The 16,755-nt window shown below is 49.1% G+C and overlaps 1 protein-coding gene across 1 annotated transcript in view; it reads left to right on the top strand.

The window, feature by feature from the left end:
• Positions 1-16,755, top strand: part of STARD3NL (STARD3 N-terminal like) — a 47,508-nt gene that overhangs the window by 13,874 nt on the left and 16,879 nt on the right. Inside the window, exon 2 of the mRNA XM_044656779.1 lies at positions 9,560-9,845. Within this exon, the coding sequence (XP_044512714.1) occupies positions 9,621-9,845 (225 nt within the window). The 5' untranslated portion in view covers positions 9,560-9,620. The remainder of the gene's footprint in view (positions 1-9,559; positions 9,846-16,755) is intronic.

Raw genomic sequence — 16,755 nt, 5'->3', positions numbered from 1 at the left:
CCCCTTCCTGACTATTGGGATTTTTCATCCTGCTTATTCAGATGGTAAAGTTAAGCCTTTGAGATTCCAAAGATTTTTTCAGCCTGCCTACCAGCTTTCAGACACTGTAGCTCTTTGCCAATAACAGAAGTTTAATTTTTAAGCCCAAACAATTTTTGACTCCAGTTTCATTTCTCTGATAGAATTATCCAGGATAAGTCAATCATGTGAATTATTAAAAATATATACATAACTCTGACCCATGAACACTTTGCTCATTGGAATCAGCTTTTGAATACATATTTAATATCCTCATGATTTGTTTTATCTGAACCTCTAAGATGCATTCCATTTCCTAGGCCTTGGGAAGTTTCCAAGGGAGGCTCAGGATCTCCATCTCCATCTGCCACTTTGGACAGTCAAGATATCTTAGGAACCTAAAACATATTGACAGAATTTTAGATTCTGCCATCTCAGGGACTTAGAGTTCATCTAGTCACAAGAATCAGAGAATTTCAGAGGAAGGGACCCCAGGGACCATCGAGGCCAACTGACACCCAGATTGGCTGCTCTGACTTCTGTGTACCAAAGCAGTCCTTGTATCTAGTCTTCACTTAGAGATCAACAATAAGGAGGAGCCATCTGCCACAACCATTCCAATTGCTATAGCCCTAAACTCTTAGGAAGTTGTGGACAAGCCTCCATCTTCCTCTTAGGTTCTCTCTCTCTCTCTCTCTCTCTCTCTCTCTCTCTCTCTCTCTCTCTCATCAGACAGAAGGTAGCAAACCATTTCTCCTGGTAGCAGCTTTGGACGCGTGGAAAGGTGATGTGATTATTGACTAGTCAGTGGCAGGAATAGCAGTCAAAGTCAAAATCTGTTTAATGTAACAGAGTATGAAGATTTAGGAATAAAATGATTTCAACAGGAGAAAGGGTAGGTGACTCACTTTGAAAGTTAAGGAAAATGCAGCCTTGGTTACCACCACCATCGTCATCACCATCACCATCATCACCACCAACCATCCCACCCAACCCCCCCCCATCATCATCATCATCATCATCATCATCGTCATCATCATCATAATCAACAGGCATTTGAGCACCAACCCTGAGTCTTATGAGCAGTCTGTCCCAAACAAGTGAGTTGTTTTTTCCAAAATCTGCTCCATTTTCAAATGACTAATGAAACCAGTCTGACACTGACATACAGTGTATGACCACAAGTTAGCTGGATGTGTCCATGTGTAGGAGTGGGGATTTGAACCTCAAATCTGTCATTCCTTTATTTTCAGAGCTGTTCTCCTGTTACTTTCTGCCCCCACGTGGGGGTAATCTTGAGCCACCATAAGTTTTAAAAATATTCTTGAGGCATTTCATATTTCTTGAGTTGATTCCTTTGTTTGGTTTCAAAAACTGAATTTATCTGGGAGAGCCTGGTGGATTAGACTTTGTAAATGATGTATGATCTAATAATAATGAATAATGACAATCTTGATTTTCGAATTCGCTTGAGAGAGAACCTCAGCTTTTTCTTGCCTGGGTTTCTACTTCATTTGGTTTGAAGAATCTTTCATCATTAACAAAAATTTCCCAGCATTTTCATACTTCATATGTGCTCCATTAGACAAGGGAGAATTATGACTTAAGTGGTAAGTTAGATGTCATTTCAGCTCTGCTAATGACATTTCCTCCAAAAACTATTAGTTTTCCCACACCGTATTTAACTTTTTTTTTTTTTTTTTTTTTTTTGCTTCTATCGTTTCATTTAAGTTTCACTGAATGAAGGTGTCAAGTGCCTTCTGTGCCATACAAGGCTAGTCTAAGGGACTTTCCAACAAGTAGAAAGCTTCAAGGAAATGACAGCCATGTGTGATAAGTGCTAGAGGGCCAGAGTGCAAGTAGAATTCCAAAGGAGGAGAGATCCCTCCCAGTTGGGGGGAATCAGTGAAGACTTTATGGAGAAAGGAGTGTTTGAGCCGGGACCTTTGGAAGGGTTTGAGGGCTTTTCTAATACACATGGAGTTTATGGTCGGCATTGAGAATCTGTGATCCAGTTTATGGAAGAGGAATGAGGCCATAGAAATTTGTGCTTGGATCTCAGGAACCAGAACCACAGCTGAAAGGACTTCAGAGCCTCTCCCAGGCCAGGCCCCCAGTTTGAAGGGAAGCCCCCCATCACACAAAGACCAGGTTCCTGGTCTGGCCTCTGCCTCCTGCTGCTCACTTCAGTGCCTTCTGGGTTGGGGAGTGGAACGGGGAAAGGGGGCTTTTTGGTTGAAAATATTAAAAGGTTTAGTTGCCAGGGAATTGAATAATTATCAATTCCCAATTAAAGAGTAACCTCAAGTCAAAATGACTTTTATGAAAGTTTATTTACAAAGTATAGGAGAGAGTGGAAGTAGAGAGATGAGAAGAGGGTAGAATAAGAGATTTGTATTCTAGTCTGGGCTTTACTCTGGCAGGGCTCCAGAGGCCCAGCCAGAGCCTAAAAGTCAATTAACAAGGGTTTTAGCAACGGGGGCTTCTCCCAATCAAGGGAGCCTCCCAGAGGCTAGTACCTCCTGGGAGGTTAAAGGAGTCAGCCTTCTTCACTCACCATATGTAGTTCTAAGAGAGAGATTTAAGAGCAGTCTCACCAAGGTTTTAAGGGTCCAGAGCTTCTCTACGTCCAAGCAAGAACCAGAAGAGCCTCAGCTCACTGAAACTCTCTTTTTAAAGGGGCCTCTTTTGTGTCACTTCCTGTGCCTTCCTCTTAGTTTACGTGTCCAATCACAACAGACACTTTTCTTAGGACTGTCCAGGGGGCAGTCAGTAAATTCTGATTTGTTACTCATTCTAACACACGTGGGTTACAGACCACCCAACTTGTGGGATAAATGGAGATGTTTTCACCTTTGGTGATTAAATCTAAAGATGGGCAGGGTAGATTTAATCTCATTATCACAGGAGGAGATCAGAAGTTCTGGAGTTGGGGTCTCTTCCTTTGAAACCTGTAGAATGTCATTGGCTTTCTGGTGCTTTGGCAGTTCCTTCTCTACTCCACTGGTTTCCATTTGCTTCAGTAAACGGAAGGGCTGCATTGAAATAGGCACATCAGAGCACGATCCATAGGGTCTGGAAATTTGTTGATTAACATTCTAGCTTTATTTGTCAGATGAATCAAGAGCTATATCGTCTTCAGAACTTGATTGTGTTCCTGAAGTCTAAGGTCTCCCTCTCCCCCACAAGTGTGAAGACCCATTGAAAGTGTGTTGAGGTAGCTGGCCAACCAGACTCCCAAGCTTAATGGGATGCCCATCTCGTTGAGGTGCTGTGTGGGATAGGGAGAGAACACCTGGCACTTCAGTGTGAAGAGTTGGGTGCATCTTTACTTAGTGTGTGATTTGGGCTGAATCCTATTCTTCTCAAGTAAAATGAGGCATTTGGACAAAATGATTTCTAAGCAGTAAATCCTTGATTGCCATGAAAATCACTTGGTTACCACCATCTAGTAGAGGATAATTTTGATGACTCTTCAGATATTCTTAAGGATTCCCCAAATCCATAAAAGATTAATAGAGCTCTGCAAAGCATTTGAGGAGCCCCTTGGTTGGAGGTTGGGTTGGGTTCTGACATTTATCGTACAGGACTTTCATTTGTCCAGCCTAGACATTTAGCCTTTCAGCAGGCCTTTAGTTTAAATATGGTTCAGTTTCCATTTAAATTTATATGAAAGAATGTTGATTTTTGTTGAATTAGTTGATTTTATGTAAGAGCTCGTATGCATTTTTCTTTAGTCAGTTATTACCTTTAACTGATTGGTAATTTAAATAATTATTTCTAATGCAGATTTCTCTGTTTTTCCATTATGCACACTAGAGTTGCATTGGTTTTAAAGGGATATATTCATAAGAAAATCCAGCCGCGTAATCTTCGGAAATGACTTGAATTTAGGGAATTGCCCTAGACTTTTAAAGTTCTCAAACAGCAGGATTATTTTGTCAAATAAGGGCATGTATGTGATCTTGACTTTGTTTAATTTCCTGTAGTACTTCATATTGTTGATACATCTTAGAATTGAAGAGACTGGTGTATTGCTTCATCCCACTTCTCCTTTCCACTGCCAGCCCTTCTCAGCAATTATTGTTGAGCTTTGAAAAAGTCAACAAAAAAGTCTACCTTTCCCCCAAATTCACAAGTTGTCTTGAAGTGTCTGCTAGCATGTATACTGCCAACAAATGCTTAGCTCTGTGTGATGGTGCTAAAGTTTAATTTTCTTTTGCTTGAATTCTTATCTACAAATTTAGCTTTACATATTTTAAAATAATTCTAAATGTCTCACACTCTGAGTTACAGATGAGCCCCTCATCTGAATTGATGGAGGCAACTTACACACCAGAAGATATAGAAGGAGGGGTCACATAGGGAAGAAAACCAGAAGAGAGGAATGGCCTAAAAACCCAGAGAAAAGAAGAGCAAGGAGAAGACAGTGGGCATCAGTGTCAGAGGCTGCTGAGGGGCCGGGGAGAATGAACATTGAGAAAAAGCCATTGGATTTGGAAATTAAGAAATCACTGGTCACTTGGAAGAGGGCAGTGGCAGTGGCAGGATGAGGTCAGAAACCAGACTGTAAGAGGAGAGAAAGTGGAGGCTGTTGTAGATGTCCTTGTTAAGTTGTTTAGTCCCAAAGGGCAGAAGAGTTCGACAGCTGTTATTCGGGATGGAAGGATCAAGGGAGGGCTTTTTGAGGGTGAGGAAGATGTGGATGTGTTTGTGGGCAGCAGAGAATGAGCCAGTGACAGAATGAACATAAAAAACTGAGGGGAGTTAACAGAAGGGGCACTCTGTTGGAGGAGGGGAGATGCAATGGGGTCACCTGTCTTGTGGGGACAGAGGAACTGGGCTCACACCTCCTATCACTTGCTCCCTGAGTGGCCTTGGGCAAATGACTTTTCCTTTTAAGACCTCGGTTTCCTCCCCTTTAAATTCTGTGCTGGATGGCCTCCAAAGCCCTCTTCCAGCTCTAGACCTTTGGCCACTTATTTTAAAGAATAATAGACATGGAGATGAGAGAAACCTTAGATGCCTTCTAGCCCAGCCTCTCATTCTTGTTTCATAGGTGAGGGAACTGAGGTCTAGAGCCCAAACGGCTTCCTTAAAGGCCGTCAGCTCAGTTTGGATGTTGGTAGAGGGGGCTCTCCCCACCCTGAACTCTTTCTTTTAAACCCTCACCTTCTGTCTTAGAATAAATACTGTGTATTGGTTCCAAGGCAGAAGAATTGTAAGGGGTAGGCAACGGGTGTTAAGTGACTTGCCCAGGGTCACACAGCTGCCTCAGGAAGTGTCTGAGGCCAGATTTGAACCCTGGACCTTCTGTCTCTGGGCCTAGCTCTCCATCCACTGAACCACCCAGCTGCCTCACTCTTTCTAATACTGAGCAATGCTTTCTGGTTGGATGCCGGCCTTCATGTCGCCCCACGTTGGGGAGATCTCACTAAGGCAATAAATAGTTGTGATTTTTGTTTTAGCTCCATTTCCTAGGCAAAGAACAGACCTCCATTTCCTCTTTGAGTAGCGCCCTTTCTGCTTTCTTCTCGTTTCTTGGGTGCTTCTGATTGATCCACTGAATTAGCTGATGCCAAGATGGAAAGTGGATGACCTTGTTGTCATCATTGCCTGTTGCCTGCCTGGCAGATGCTAGGAATGGTTCAGTTTGCTGGAGTCAAGTACAGGCAGTGATTTCTTCCTCCTGAAACTTAGGGGAGAGGACAAAGTTAGCAGTTGTGGACACGCACTCCCCTTTACACATAGATTTATATTTTATATATGCCCAGTTTATATATCTGTAAACCTGTTTGTGCCCAGCATTACCCCCCCCCACACACACACACACATTTACGTACACTTGCACTGATAGCCTCCAGGCTCCTGGGGAGGCCTGGAAGTCGATCTCGAATCCTCTTGACATGATGAAACTCTACTCCAGGATGTTGTTCCTTGATGGAGCACCGAAGGGGTCCTCTCCTTGAGCCTCCTCAGTTTACCGCTGGAGGAACCGGAGGTTCAGATGATGGCCTGAAGCCCTTCCTCCAGGTCAGGCGGAGAAGGGAAGAGCGAGGCTCCTTAGCCAGCCCGCACACGTGGTTCTGCTTCCCAGGCCCAAAGCTTAGCCCTGAAGGGCCCCGGACTTTGCAGGCTGACCCGACATTTAGAGAGAGCGCGAGCGGCCGCCGTCCGTGGAAACGTGCCCAAACGCCATTCTGTGGCCGCAATGCGTGGTTGCTTCGTCTCGGCCAATGAAACAAAAGCGCTTCCTCCTGGAAGTTTCCCGGAGACAAGCCTTAGTGCTCGTGATCATCGTTTGGGGGGAGACGCGCTCGGCTGGCCCCTTCCTGAGCGGCCCGACCCACCGAGAAACGCCCGGCCTCCCCTTGTCCTCCGTCCTCTGGCGAAAGGAGTCCACCGGCTTGTGCTAACACGGGTTTAACGAGTAGCCCGAAGTATTGGCTGGCTTGGAGAGCGGAGGAGCAGCAGTCAAGTCTGAGGGAGTGGCGGGGTGGGAGGTCATCAGAGAAGTTTCAAGCCACAAAGCGTGCCAGGAAATGGCCCGGCCGTGACGTGAGAGTTTTACAAAGGCCTCGTTTTGTGGTGCTTTCAAGAAGCTCCTTTGTTCCTTCCTGCTCGTGTGGCTGGGAGGTGCAGTGGGGAGAGCCCCGGCCTGGGACTAGGAGTCAGAAGTTCAAATTCAGCCTCACTGTGTGACCCTGCGCAAGTCACTTCACCTTGTTTTGTGCCTCCGTTTCCTCATCGGTAAAACGAGGGTCATAATCATCCCCCCCTTGCAGGGTTGTGAGGCTCAAAAGAGATAATAATTATAAAGTGCTTAGTGCGGCGCCTGCTACAAAGTAAGTGCTCTGGAAACGTTCACTATTATTAGAGCTGCCATTGAGCTTTGAGAGAATTAAACCAAACACAGAGGAGCTGCAGGTATAGAATTCCTTTTAGAATATTCACACTACACGGTCCTCGAGCAGGCCCGATTGTTAGTGCAGGAGAGGTTTCTAGTGGCTGATCCTTGCTGAGGCCCGTTACCGCCGGCTCTCGGTGAAGGAGATCACACCGAGAGTCTGTGGGTGCCCTTCTCAGTCACCGAGGCCCCGGGCCATTCTGAGCCTGTCCCTGCCCGAGGCTCTGTCCTAGGGGGGCTCCGGGAGCTGCCCACCAGAGCAGGGGAACCCGAGCACCCTGCCTGAAGCCCGGGAGGTAATCATGGCAGCAGAAACCATCTATGGAGGCCCTTCGCTGGTCGTCATCTCTGGCACACTTAAAACCGGGATTAATTCACGGGACCAATGACGCCCCTCGCGGGCTCGACTTCTGGGGCTTCCCAGGGTGGCAGCCACACTGCCACCGAGGCTGCAGGTGGATCAGCTCCATCCGTGTTTCTTCTTCATTCAGGCAGTGTCTTTCTCCAGATGACAGAGAGCCCCCGTCCATCACGAGGCACGGCCCCTCCTTGGTCTGACCAGAGACGCGTCCTCACTTTCTGGGGGGCTCAAAGCCTGACCACCGTCTAGTTGTCTTTACCTGGGGTTACAGAGAGCTCGAGGCGTTGGGTGGTTAGTGTGTGTGTGTGTGTGTGTGTGTCTGTGTGTGTGTGTATGAATATGTGTGTCTGTCTGAGAGAGTGCGTGTGTGTGTGTGTACGAGTATGTGTGTCTGAGAGTGTGTGTCTGAGTGTGTGTGTGTGTGTGTGTGTGTGTGTGTGTACAAGTATGTGTGTCTGAGAGTGTGTGTGTGTGTGTGTGTGTGTGTGAGTGAGTGAATGGGGGTGGTCAGAGAAGGAGCCCGAGACAGGACTTGGTGCTGGATCCCAGGTCTTACTGGCTCTTTCCTGGGGCACTTCTGCTTGTCTGGGAATCCCGGCTTCTGTGGAGGAGGGGAGACACGGTGTAGGAGGAAGTTCTGGTGAAATGGAGCCGGCCCTGCCCTGGACGCTTGTGTTTGTGATCCGCCTTGACCTTTGGTGTTCTGTAAGCTTCCTTTCTGACCTCCCCTCTCCCCCCTTCCCCACGAGCCTCAGAACAAAGAATAGAAAAGAAAGGGGGGAAGGAGGCGCTTCTTTCAGCCTCGGCAGCGAGTCAGCCATGTTTGACCACCAGGAGGGATGACCGAACCAGAGTAGCCTCCGCTGTGCCATGCGTCCGTCCTCCACCTCCCCAGAGGGAGGGGATTCATTTCCTTGGCGTGTCGTCTAGACAAGAGGTGGCCAGTCCTGCCAGGTGGCGTCGGGTTTATTTTGTTTGTTCAGTTTGCCCCGCTGTGGGATCGTTGGGTTTGGGGGGTGAGGCGGGGGCGGCGGGGCCTCCTTTGTATCAGTTCAGATCAGTCTTCCTGGGTTCTCTGAATTCTCAGTAGACGCCGTTTCTTAGAGTGCACCTACGTGCCATCCATCCGTTCTATTCATTATTTTGTCTTCTCTTCCCCCCGCCCGCCCGCCCAGTTCTTTGTTGCCACAGAATGTAAATACTAGAATGTTTTGATTTTAGTACAGATGAGGTGACAGGTCTGGGATGGTTAAAGGATCTGTTCACTCTCACATACTAGAACCAGCTAGCGAGCCCCACGGACACAGAGCGCTGGACCTACAGTCAGGGAGACCTGAGTTCAAATCTAGTCTTAGCTGCTTAATTGCCACGAGACCTGGGCAACTAACTCTGCCTCAGTTTTTTCACCTATAAAACAGAGATAATCATGGTGCCTATTTCCCAGGCTTGTCATGAGGATCAGATGAGGTAGTATTTGTAAGACGCTCAGCCCCGTGCCCGGCACATAGTGGGTACTTAGTGTGTCTCCTTCCCTCCTTCCTTCTGACTCTGCTAACATTTCTTCAGCCTCAGTCAGTGATGGCAGAAGAGCCTGGGCCATCCCTCTGCAGGCTGTGCTGAATGCTTAGAGGAGCATCTTCCTGGGGTTTAGACTCTTCAGTTAAGATGAAAGGGAAAACGGATGGAGCCAGGTGACCCTCCCAAGTCCCCCAACACCACCCAGAAATGTCTTTAAGTGCTTCCAGTTGGAGAGGATCTGGCTGGGTGACTTTAAAAGTCGGAGCTCCTGAAGCTGTTACTCCCCCTTCTCCACTCCCCTGTGGCTAGATGGGAACTGTTGGTGAGGAAGTTAAATATGGGCACAATGGACGTCTAAACCGTGGACGGTTTCGTCTCTCCTTCCACACCCTGAGCCGGCCTTTCTCACTGCTAAGACCGCATCTTTGGCGGACAGAATTTGCACACCAGGAAGGGCCTGGTTGGCTTCTGAATAATGTCGGGGGGCCAGTCATGCCCTGCACACGCCCTCCTTTTTGCAGCTTCACATTTCTTTTTGACAGCATATGAGAGTGGGCTTTGAGTCAATGAGAAAAATGAAATTGGAAGTTCTTTGCTCTGTTTTCTGTTCAGTCGGACCTTCGGGCTGGCCTGGAGTTTCCGAAGGTCGTGCCCGGTTATCACGCTCCTTCCCCACATCTCCGGTCGGTGAAAGGTAGCTTGGCCGAGGACTTTGGGCAGACTAACTGTGTTTCCCTTTCTTTTACCCTCCAAAGGTCATACCTGAATGCAAGTGATGGTGAAGCTGGGAAAAGGTTCCTCTAACCCGCCACCAGGATGAATCATCTGCCGGATGATCTGGAAAATGCCCTCAGCGGAAGTCAGGGCTCCCATGCTTCTCTGCTCAACGTCCATTCCATCAACCCCAGCCAGCTGATGGCCAGGATCGAGTCCTACGAGGGCCGGGAAAAGAAGGGCATCTCGGACGTCCGAAGGACTTTCTGTTTGTTTGTCACCTTTGACCTCTTGTTTGTTACCCTGCTGTGGATAATAGAGTTAAATGTGAGTGTTCCTTTTCCCCGAATTTAAGCTTTTCAGCTTCTCGGAGTAGTTTCCTGTTTCCCTCATTCCTCTGACTCATTTAGCTGATAAGGCGTCAGTGCGGGCTCAGGGTCAGAGCCCAGGAGATTCCCAGGGGCTGACTTTTCTATAGTTTAAGGATATTTAAGAATTTGAACAGCGATGTTTCCACTCAGTGTAAAAGCAGCAGAGTCTTGTTCATGCCCTCAGCCTCCTCTTCCTCCGTCCCCAGGAGGGGCCGCTCCATTCCTTCACGTTGCCAGGGGCCTTCTCTCCTGCCGGGGGCAGAGTCCGGCATGGCCCTCGCCTCCCGGCGTATTGCCGATAGCCGGCGTTTCTAAAGCACGCGAAGGTTTGGCTTTAGTTGTCCTCTCATTTGGTCCTCCCACCAGCCCTGGGAGGTCAGTGCTATCACGATCTGTTTTACACACAGGGAAGCTGAGGTTTAGACAGGTCAAGTGATTTGTCCCGAGTGGCATAGCTTGTGAGTGCCTGAGCTGGGCTGGAGCCTGATTCTTACTGACCCCGGGCTACTACTCTGCCTGCTGTCCGGGATCAAAATAGCCTCTAGCCGCCATCACGCACTGAGGAGTCACGTGGAGCCAGACGCCCACCCAATCTCAGTTCTTGTCCCAAAAGAACCGTTCTAGAGCAATATCTCCTTCAGCCTCAAATTTTGAGGTTGGTTTTTGAGACAAAGTGTGTCTCCATTCATTTATTCCTCTTAAATAACAGGGTCCAGCACAAGGGATTATGCTCTGACTGGTCTAGTGCAAGGAGGGGCTGTGAATGTTTTAAAAAAATATTTGGAGACCTGCATTTGGACATGATTGCTTTCCCTTGTAATCCCGTCCTTTTCACTGTGTACACCTAAAAACAGTCTGGTTCTGGAAGAATCTAATAAAGTCTGAGTCGGGCCACAGGTTTTACCAGATTGCCAGTGTCTGTGACCCAATAAACGTGCAGAAACTCTTATCTAGCCTGTCGGTCTTTCAGGGTCTTGGTTGATAATCAGCGGGTTAGTCAGCTCTCCCAGTGATGTCAGTGTGAGAATTAGATGACCTCCTTCTTCATTCAAGCCATTATTATAAATATTGGATCCACGTAGAACCCAGTGACAGAGTTTTAGGTTTCTTTCCTCATAATCTTAAACATTGGACTGACCCACTTCATGACGGTTCCTTGAATCTAGTCCTTCTCTTGAGCGCCCTCTCTGGGTAGGATCATTAACCCCATCTCCGTCTGCCTTTTTAGGAGGATAACGTGAACGATGGCAGAGGCAGGACTCATGTGGCTGTGTGGAGTGTGGCCACAGCCCTCCCCGATCGCTAGTCTAGATGACCCTGGCAGAAGAGGAAATGAAACTAGGCTTAAGCATGAGGGTTTTGAGGAAGCAGCCATGCTGACGTGTCGTCAGTCACTGCTTCCCTTCCCAAGGCTCACACATCACCGCTTAAAGGACACACTCTGCGGCTCCCAGAAGTCAGGTCTCTGGGGTGAAAACGTGCAGGCGTCCTCACCAGGAGCCGTACTGCCTAAGCTGCTTCTCGGAGCCAGGCTGCTCTGTGCTAGGCACAAAGAACAAAGTGTCCCTCCTCCCAAGAAGTCTTCATTCTGATGGGGAAGGCCAGGATAGAGATGGAACATAAACCCTCAGTGAAGAAGTACCAAGATGGACAAAGTACATCCTCGGGAGCTAAACCCAAGGTGGCTCGGGCGGGAGGGCTAGCTGGAGAGAGAGGATAAGAGCAGATGGCACAGAGTTCAAGGCCAAACAGGACTTTCTGTTTTAGACTAGAGGTGGTCCTTTCAGGCAGTCTCCCGGACGCTGTATTTTATCCTGGGAAGCCACGAAAATTGGTTGAGGAGGGGAGTTACATGGTTGAGTCTGTGCTTAAAGATCTGTATGTACCGAGCAGCCGAGAGGTGCCGCAGCGCACAGAAAAACCTGTGCTCAGATCCAGCCTCAGACCCTTCCTTAGCTGGGAGATCCTGAGCAAGTCTTGGTTTCTGCAGCTGTAAAATGGGGGTCATAACACACCTGCCTCACAAGGTCGTTGTCAAGATCAAATGAAACCACGCTTATAAAAAGAGCTTAGCCCGGAGGAGGTGCCGTAGAAGTGGTGCTGGTGGTGCTGGTGTTAATGGAGGTTCTTTGGGTAGCCGCGTGTGGAATGTATTGGCCAGGGAGAGACAAGAGGAGGCGGTCAGCGGACCTCAGCCAAGGTGGTGCTCGTGTGAGTGGAGAGAAAGGTCAGATGGCGACGCCCTAGAGATGCAGAAGAGGCTGGAAAAGGAGGGAGAGTGAGGAGTCAGTTGGAGACACCAGGAGGATCTGAGGGATGCTGGGAGGAGGGGAAGGGCTGGGGGGGAAGATGATGGCTTCAGCTTGGGATGGGGTGAGTTCAAGGTATCCATCCAATTGGACGCGTCCATTGGGCAAGTCGTGATGTGAGATTGCAGCTCAAGAAGGAGAATGGGCCTGGGGAAGGAGATGTCTGCATAGAGGTGGTCGTCACACGCGTGGGAGCTGATGAGGTTACCAAGAGATAAAGTAGAGAAGAGGCTTCAGGACCGCTCTGGGGGACGCTCATTGGTGGGGCTCAGATAGACGGAGAGCCAGCAAAGGCAGCTGAGAAGGAGCCGCCAAGGCAGCCTGGTGGGAAGAAAACCAGGAGACAGAAGTGGTGGCCCAACAATTCAGAGACAGGAGAGAGTGTCTCCAGTGTCCGAGGCAGGAGAGAAGTGGAGAAGAACGAAGAGATCATCGGGAACTTGGGGGAGAGAGTCACGTCTGCCCATTCTCTTCATACCTTAAAAGACACCTGGGTTGCTTGGGGGTGGCTTTCATGGTGAGGAAACTCTGCATCAGTATTGGGATATGACCAGCTTGATGGTCAGCACCACCTGGGCCTTTATTTAAGGGTCTCTAAGCAGCAGGTCAAGGCGGGCCAACTGGCCAGCCATGCAGGGCTAGGCTCGGGTAATGCAATAAAGTTTTCTCCCATTCTCATATTGAATAAAATTTCTTTTCTAGATCCATAATTGAATAGGAAGGGAACCGAGTTAGCTCCGGAATTGAGTCACAAGACGGAATCAGTGAGGTCCCTCTTGTCCCATAATCCCTCAGGACTGTAGGTCTGCCGGAAGAACATGACAAGCCCCATAATCAAAGAAGAGCTATGAAGGAACTGCCCAGACCTTGTGAACCCCGAAGTGAAATGCCCGTGGAAAGCACGAATGGATCACTTCCAGAGATCTGACCTCCTCGAGTCTTGGGTGCGGAGCCGACTGGCCACTTTCCTCTTCATACCAAGAACCCTCTGAAGGAGCAGTGATTTGTCCCCAAAGTCATTTCTGACTGAGCAGTCAGTTTGTTGATTAGAATTAGGTCCAGAGTAGCCATTCCCCTGGCTGCTTCTTTCACAAGTTTTGAAAGATGAATCACTAAGACAAGTCAAGAATTTGTCTGCTGCTCTGCTTTCGGCAAAGGGAAAACTCCAGCAGCTGCCAGGACGATTAGAGCCCCCACAGCACAAAGACATGCCCCCTTCCCTGTTCGTTATCTGCTTGCCTTGTCTCTTCCCACTCCAATCTGTTTGTCCTGACGGACAGCTCTGATCATGCTACTCCCCTACTCAGTAACCTCCGGTGGCTCCCTCTTGCCTCCAGGATCCAGTTCAGAAATGCTCTGTTTCTCATTCAGAGCCCTTCATGACCTAACCTTCTCCTACCTTCTCCGTCTTCTTACACCTTACAGTATTCTTTGGTGCCGTGAGCCTGGCCTCCTGGCTGCACCACAGACAAGACCCTCCGTCTCTTGGCTCAGGACATGTTCCCAGCCATTCCCCATGCCGGAAGTATTTCTTTCCTCATCTTTCCCTCTTGGCTTCCTTTAAGTCCCAACTAAAATCACTCCTTCCACTGGAAGCCTTCCTAATGCTTCTGAATTCCAGGGCTTTCTCCTGTCATCCTGTCTGTCCTGTCTGTAGACTGTTTCCCTCATTGGACAGTAAGCTCTTGTAGGGCCAGAGACACAAAGACAAATGAGAGTCTCCTTGTCTTCAAGGACCTTATGTTATTTTTTTTAACCCCTTACCTTCCATCTTGGAATTAATACTGTGTATTGGTTCCAAGACAGAAGAGCAGTAAGGGCTAGACCAGGGGGGTTAATTAAGTGACTTACCCAGCTAGGAAGTGCCGGAGGCCAGATTTGAACTAAGATCTTCCTGATTTCGGGCCCCCATGTTCTATCCACTGTGCCACCCAGCTACCTTGACGCATAGCAGGCACCTAATGTCTGTAGTCGTCCCAGCCAAGTGAAACGTCTTATCCCCAGGCCAGCTGCAGGAGGAGGACTTTCAGCCACCACATTCCCAAAAGCGATCGACTCTACCAGCCAGCGCGCTCACGCCATGTCGTTCTTCCAGACTCATTTCTGCTTTCTGTGAATTCTGAATCTTTTATCTGCTGGAGACACACATTTCATTGTCATCATCGGTTGCTGTGATCTAATGTGCAGCCAACTGACATACTATTAAAATTCAAATTCATCCAGATTTGTGGGCAGATTTGAGGTGGCAGATGTCATCCTTAGCCATGTGTTCATTTGGACCACCTTTCCCTTCCACAGAACAAAGTGTCCTTCTATGTCTAGTGAATTAGTGAGGGAGGGTATGTGCTTTGAGTTCTCTCCCCCTCTCTCTAGCTCTCTCTCTTCCTCTCCCCACTCCTCTTTGTCTCTCATTCTCTCTCTCTCTCTTTCATTATCTCCCTCTCCCCATCTTCTTTTCCCCCTTTCTTTCTCTTTCACTTCCCTTCTGCCCTCTTCCTCTCATTCTCTCTCATTTTCTTTTATTTTCCCTCCCTCTCTCTTTCCCTCCCCCTTTCCTCCTTCTCCCTCTCTCCCTTTCCCTCTTTTCTCCCTTTCTCTCTCTCTTCTCCCTCTCTCCTCTCTCTCATTCTCTCAAAACTTCCCAGTTCCTGGCCTTCACATTGGCTTTATCTTGGCTTCTGGAACAGTTGAGGAGGATCATTTCAGTTGAAGAATTCAGCTGAAAAGGAATGTCTGCATATGAGAGCAATAAGCTAAGCCAGCCCAACCTGTCCCCCGCTGGTGTTCCTGTTGGTGCCTCAGTCACTCTCGTTTCCCACCCATTCATGGAACACCTTTATCGCGTGTCTCTCGTGTGTCTCATTATCCTGGCAGGCGCATTGAGGCTCCCAGAGTGGAACAAGAATGGGGTCTGGTCTTGTCTGTAAGATGGACAATAAGCCCAGAGCAGTGACATGTGGCACCCCCAACAGCAGGAATTCAGAAAAGGGGGAGGTTGTGGGAGGAGTCAAAGGGAAGGCCTGGTGGGAGTAGGGGGGCTTCATCTGAGTCTGGAAGGTGGGCTGGAATTCGAGCAGGCAGCAGGGTAAGTGGGAGGAAGAGAGAACTCGGCAGGGTGGTCAGTGTGAGCAAAGCTGTAGACGCTGGAATGGGCGGTGGGGGGCCCAGACTGAGAGACGGGCCACGAGGCACAAGGCTGGAGAAGAGAGGCGGCTTATAGACTGCAGTGTGCACCCCGTGAGTGCCAGAATAGGGAGGCGATCCAGGAGCTTTTGGACAGGTTAGCCTGGTAGCTGGATGATTGAAATCAGAAGCGAGGACATTACAGATCATAGAGAGGTTCTTTGATTCGCCCCAAGGCTTCACAGCTACTTTGTGGCAGAGCTTCCGAGGCCCACGTCACCGGGCACGAGGATGCCATCTTGCAGGCCAGCCGTGCCCGTGTCAGTGGACTTGCCTGCTGTGGGGCAGCCGTAGTGAGGATGGAGCGGCTGGAGCAGCATTTCTGAGGAAAACCAGAGGGGAGGGAGGCACGAGTGGGGCCACTACGGGCTGTCAGTCAGGCAAAAAGAGCCAATTTAGACTAAGGTCTGGTGAGGGAGGCAGTTACTGCAGCTCGTGCTTTGTTGAAGTGACAGCGGAGAAGAGAAGCGTTTTAGGCATTGGTACAGGGCAAGGGGCTGAGAGAGAACTCCTGGCCAAGGAGACTCCCTCTTCTGATGTACACTGGCACCTGCAGTGACTTGCCCAGGGTCATGCAGCCAGGATGTGCCAGAGACAGAGCTGCAACGAGAGCCTTCCTGAGGGTGAGGCTGACCCTCCACCAGGCTGTTAGGAAGAGGGGAATGAAGAGAAGATCGGGTCTGGCTGTGAAGGTTGATGCGGAGCCCCCTGCCAACAAATGGCACCTCAGTAATACCTCTTCCATAGAGACTCTTTTTAGGCAGCCTTATTTACCATTCAGCATCCTCTGCTAGATGAAGGTAGCAATGGCCGGAGCTCTGGATTTGGAGTCCTTGAGAGTCATCTTCACGAGTTCAGATCTGGTCTCAGACACTTACTAGCTCCATGACCCTGGGCAAGTCACTCTCGGTGCCTCCGTGTCCTCGTCTGTATGGAGAGCTGAAGAAGGAAATGGCAAACCTCTCCAGTATCCCTGCCAAGAAAACCCCAAATGGGGTCATGAAGCGTCGGACACGACTGAAACAGCCCAACAAGAACGGCCCCTGCATGGACAAAGCCAAGCGAGGCCTTGCGTGGTGATGGAGCATCCGTGCTCGCTGGCCTCGGTGCTGATCTCTTCTTTTTGGATCAGACACTAGACTGGAGAGGCCCGGAGGACCCGATGACAAAAGCTAGCGGCTCGTCAGGCGGTGCTTCTCTCCCAGCACTGGCTTCTGGCAGTGCTGTAGGCCCCCAGAGGCCGGCTGCTGCTTATTCTTGTCTGAGCTTAGCCCCTCGGGCCACTCGCTTTGACCTTTTTTTAAGGGCATTTGGCAGAAAAGTCGAGTTAGAATTTAGGCTCCGGGAGAAGGAGCAGTGCCAGGAAAGTGTGGT

This window comes from Gracilinanus agilis, chromosome 1, assembly GCF_016433145.1.
Source record: "Gracilinanus agilis isolate LMUSP501 chromosome 1, AgileGrace, whole genome shotgun sequence".
NCBI classification, from domain to species: Eukaryota; Metazoa; Chordata; class Mammalia; order Didelphimorphia; family Didelphidae; genus Gracilinanus; species Gracilinanus agilis.
Note: the sequence above shows the minus strand (reverse complement) of the source record. Positions and strands in the feature narration are given on the sequence as shown.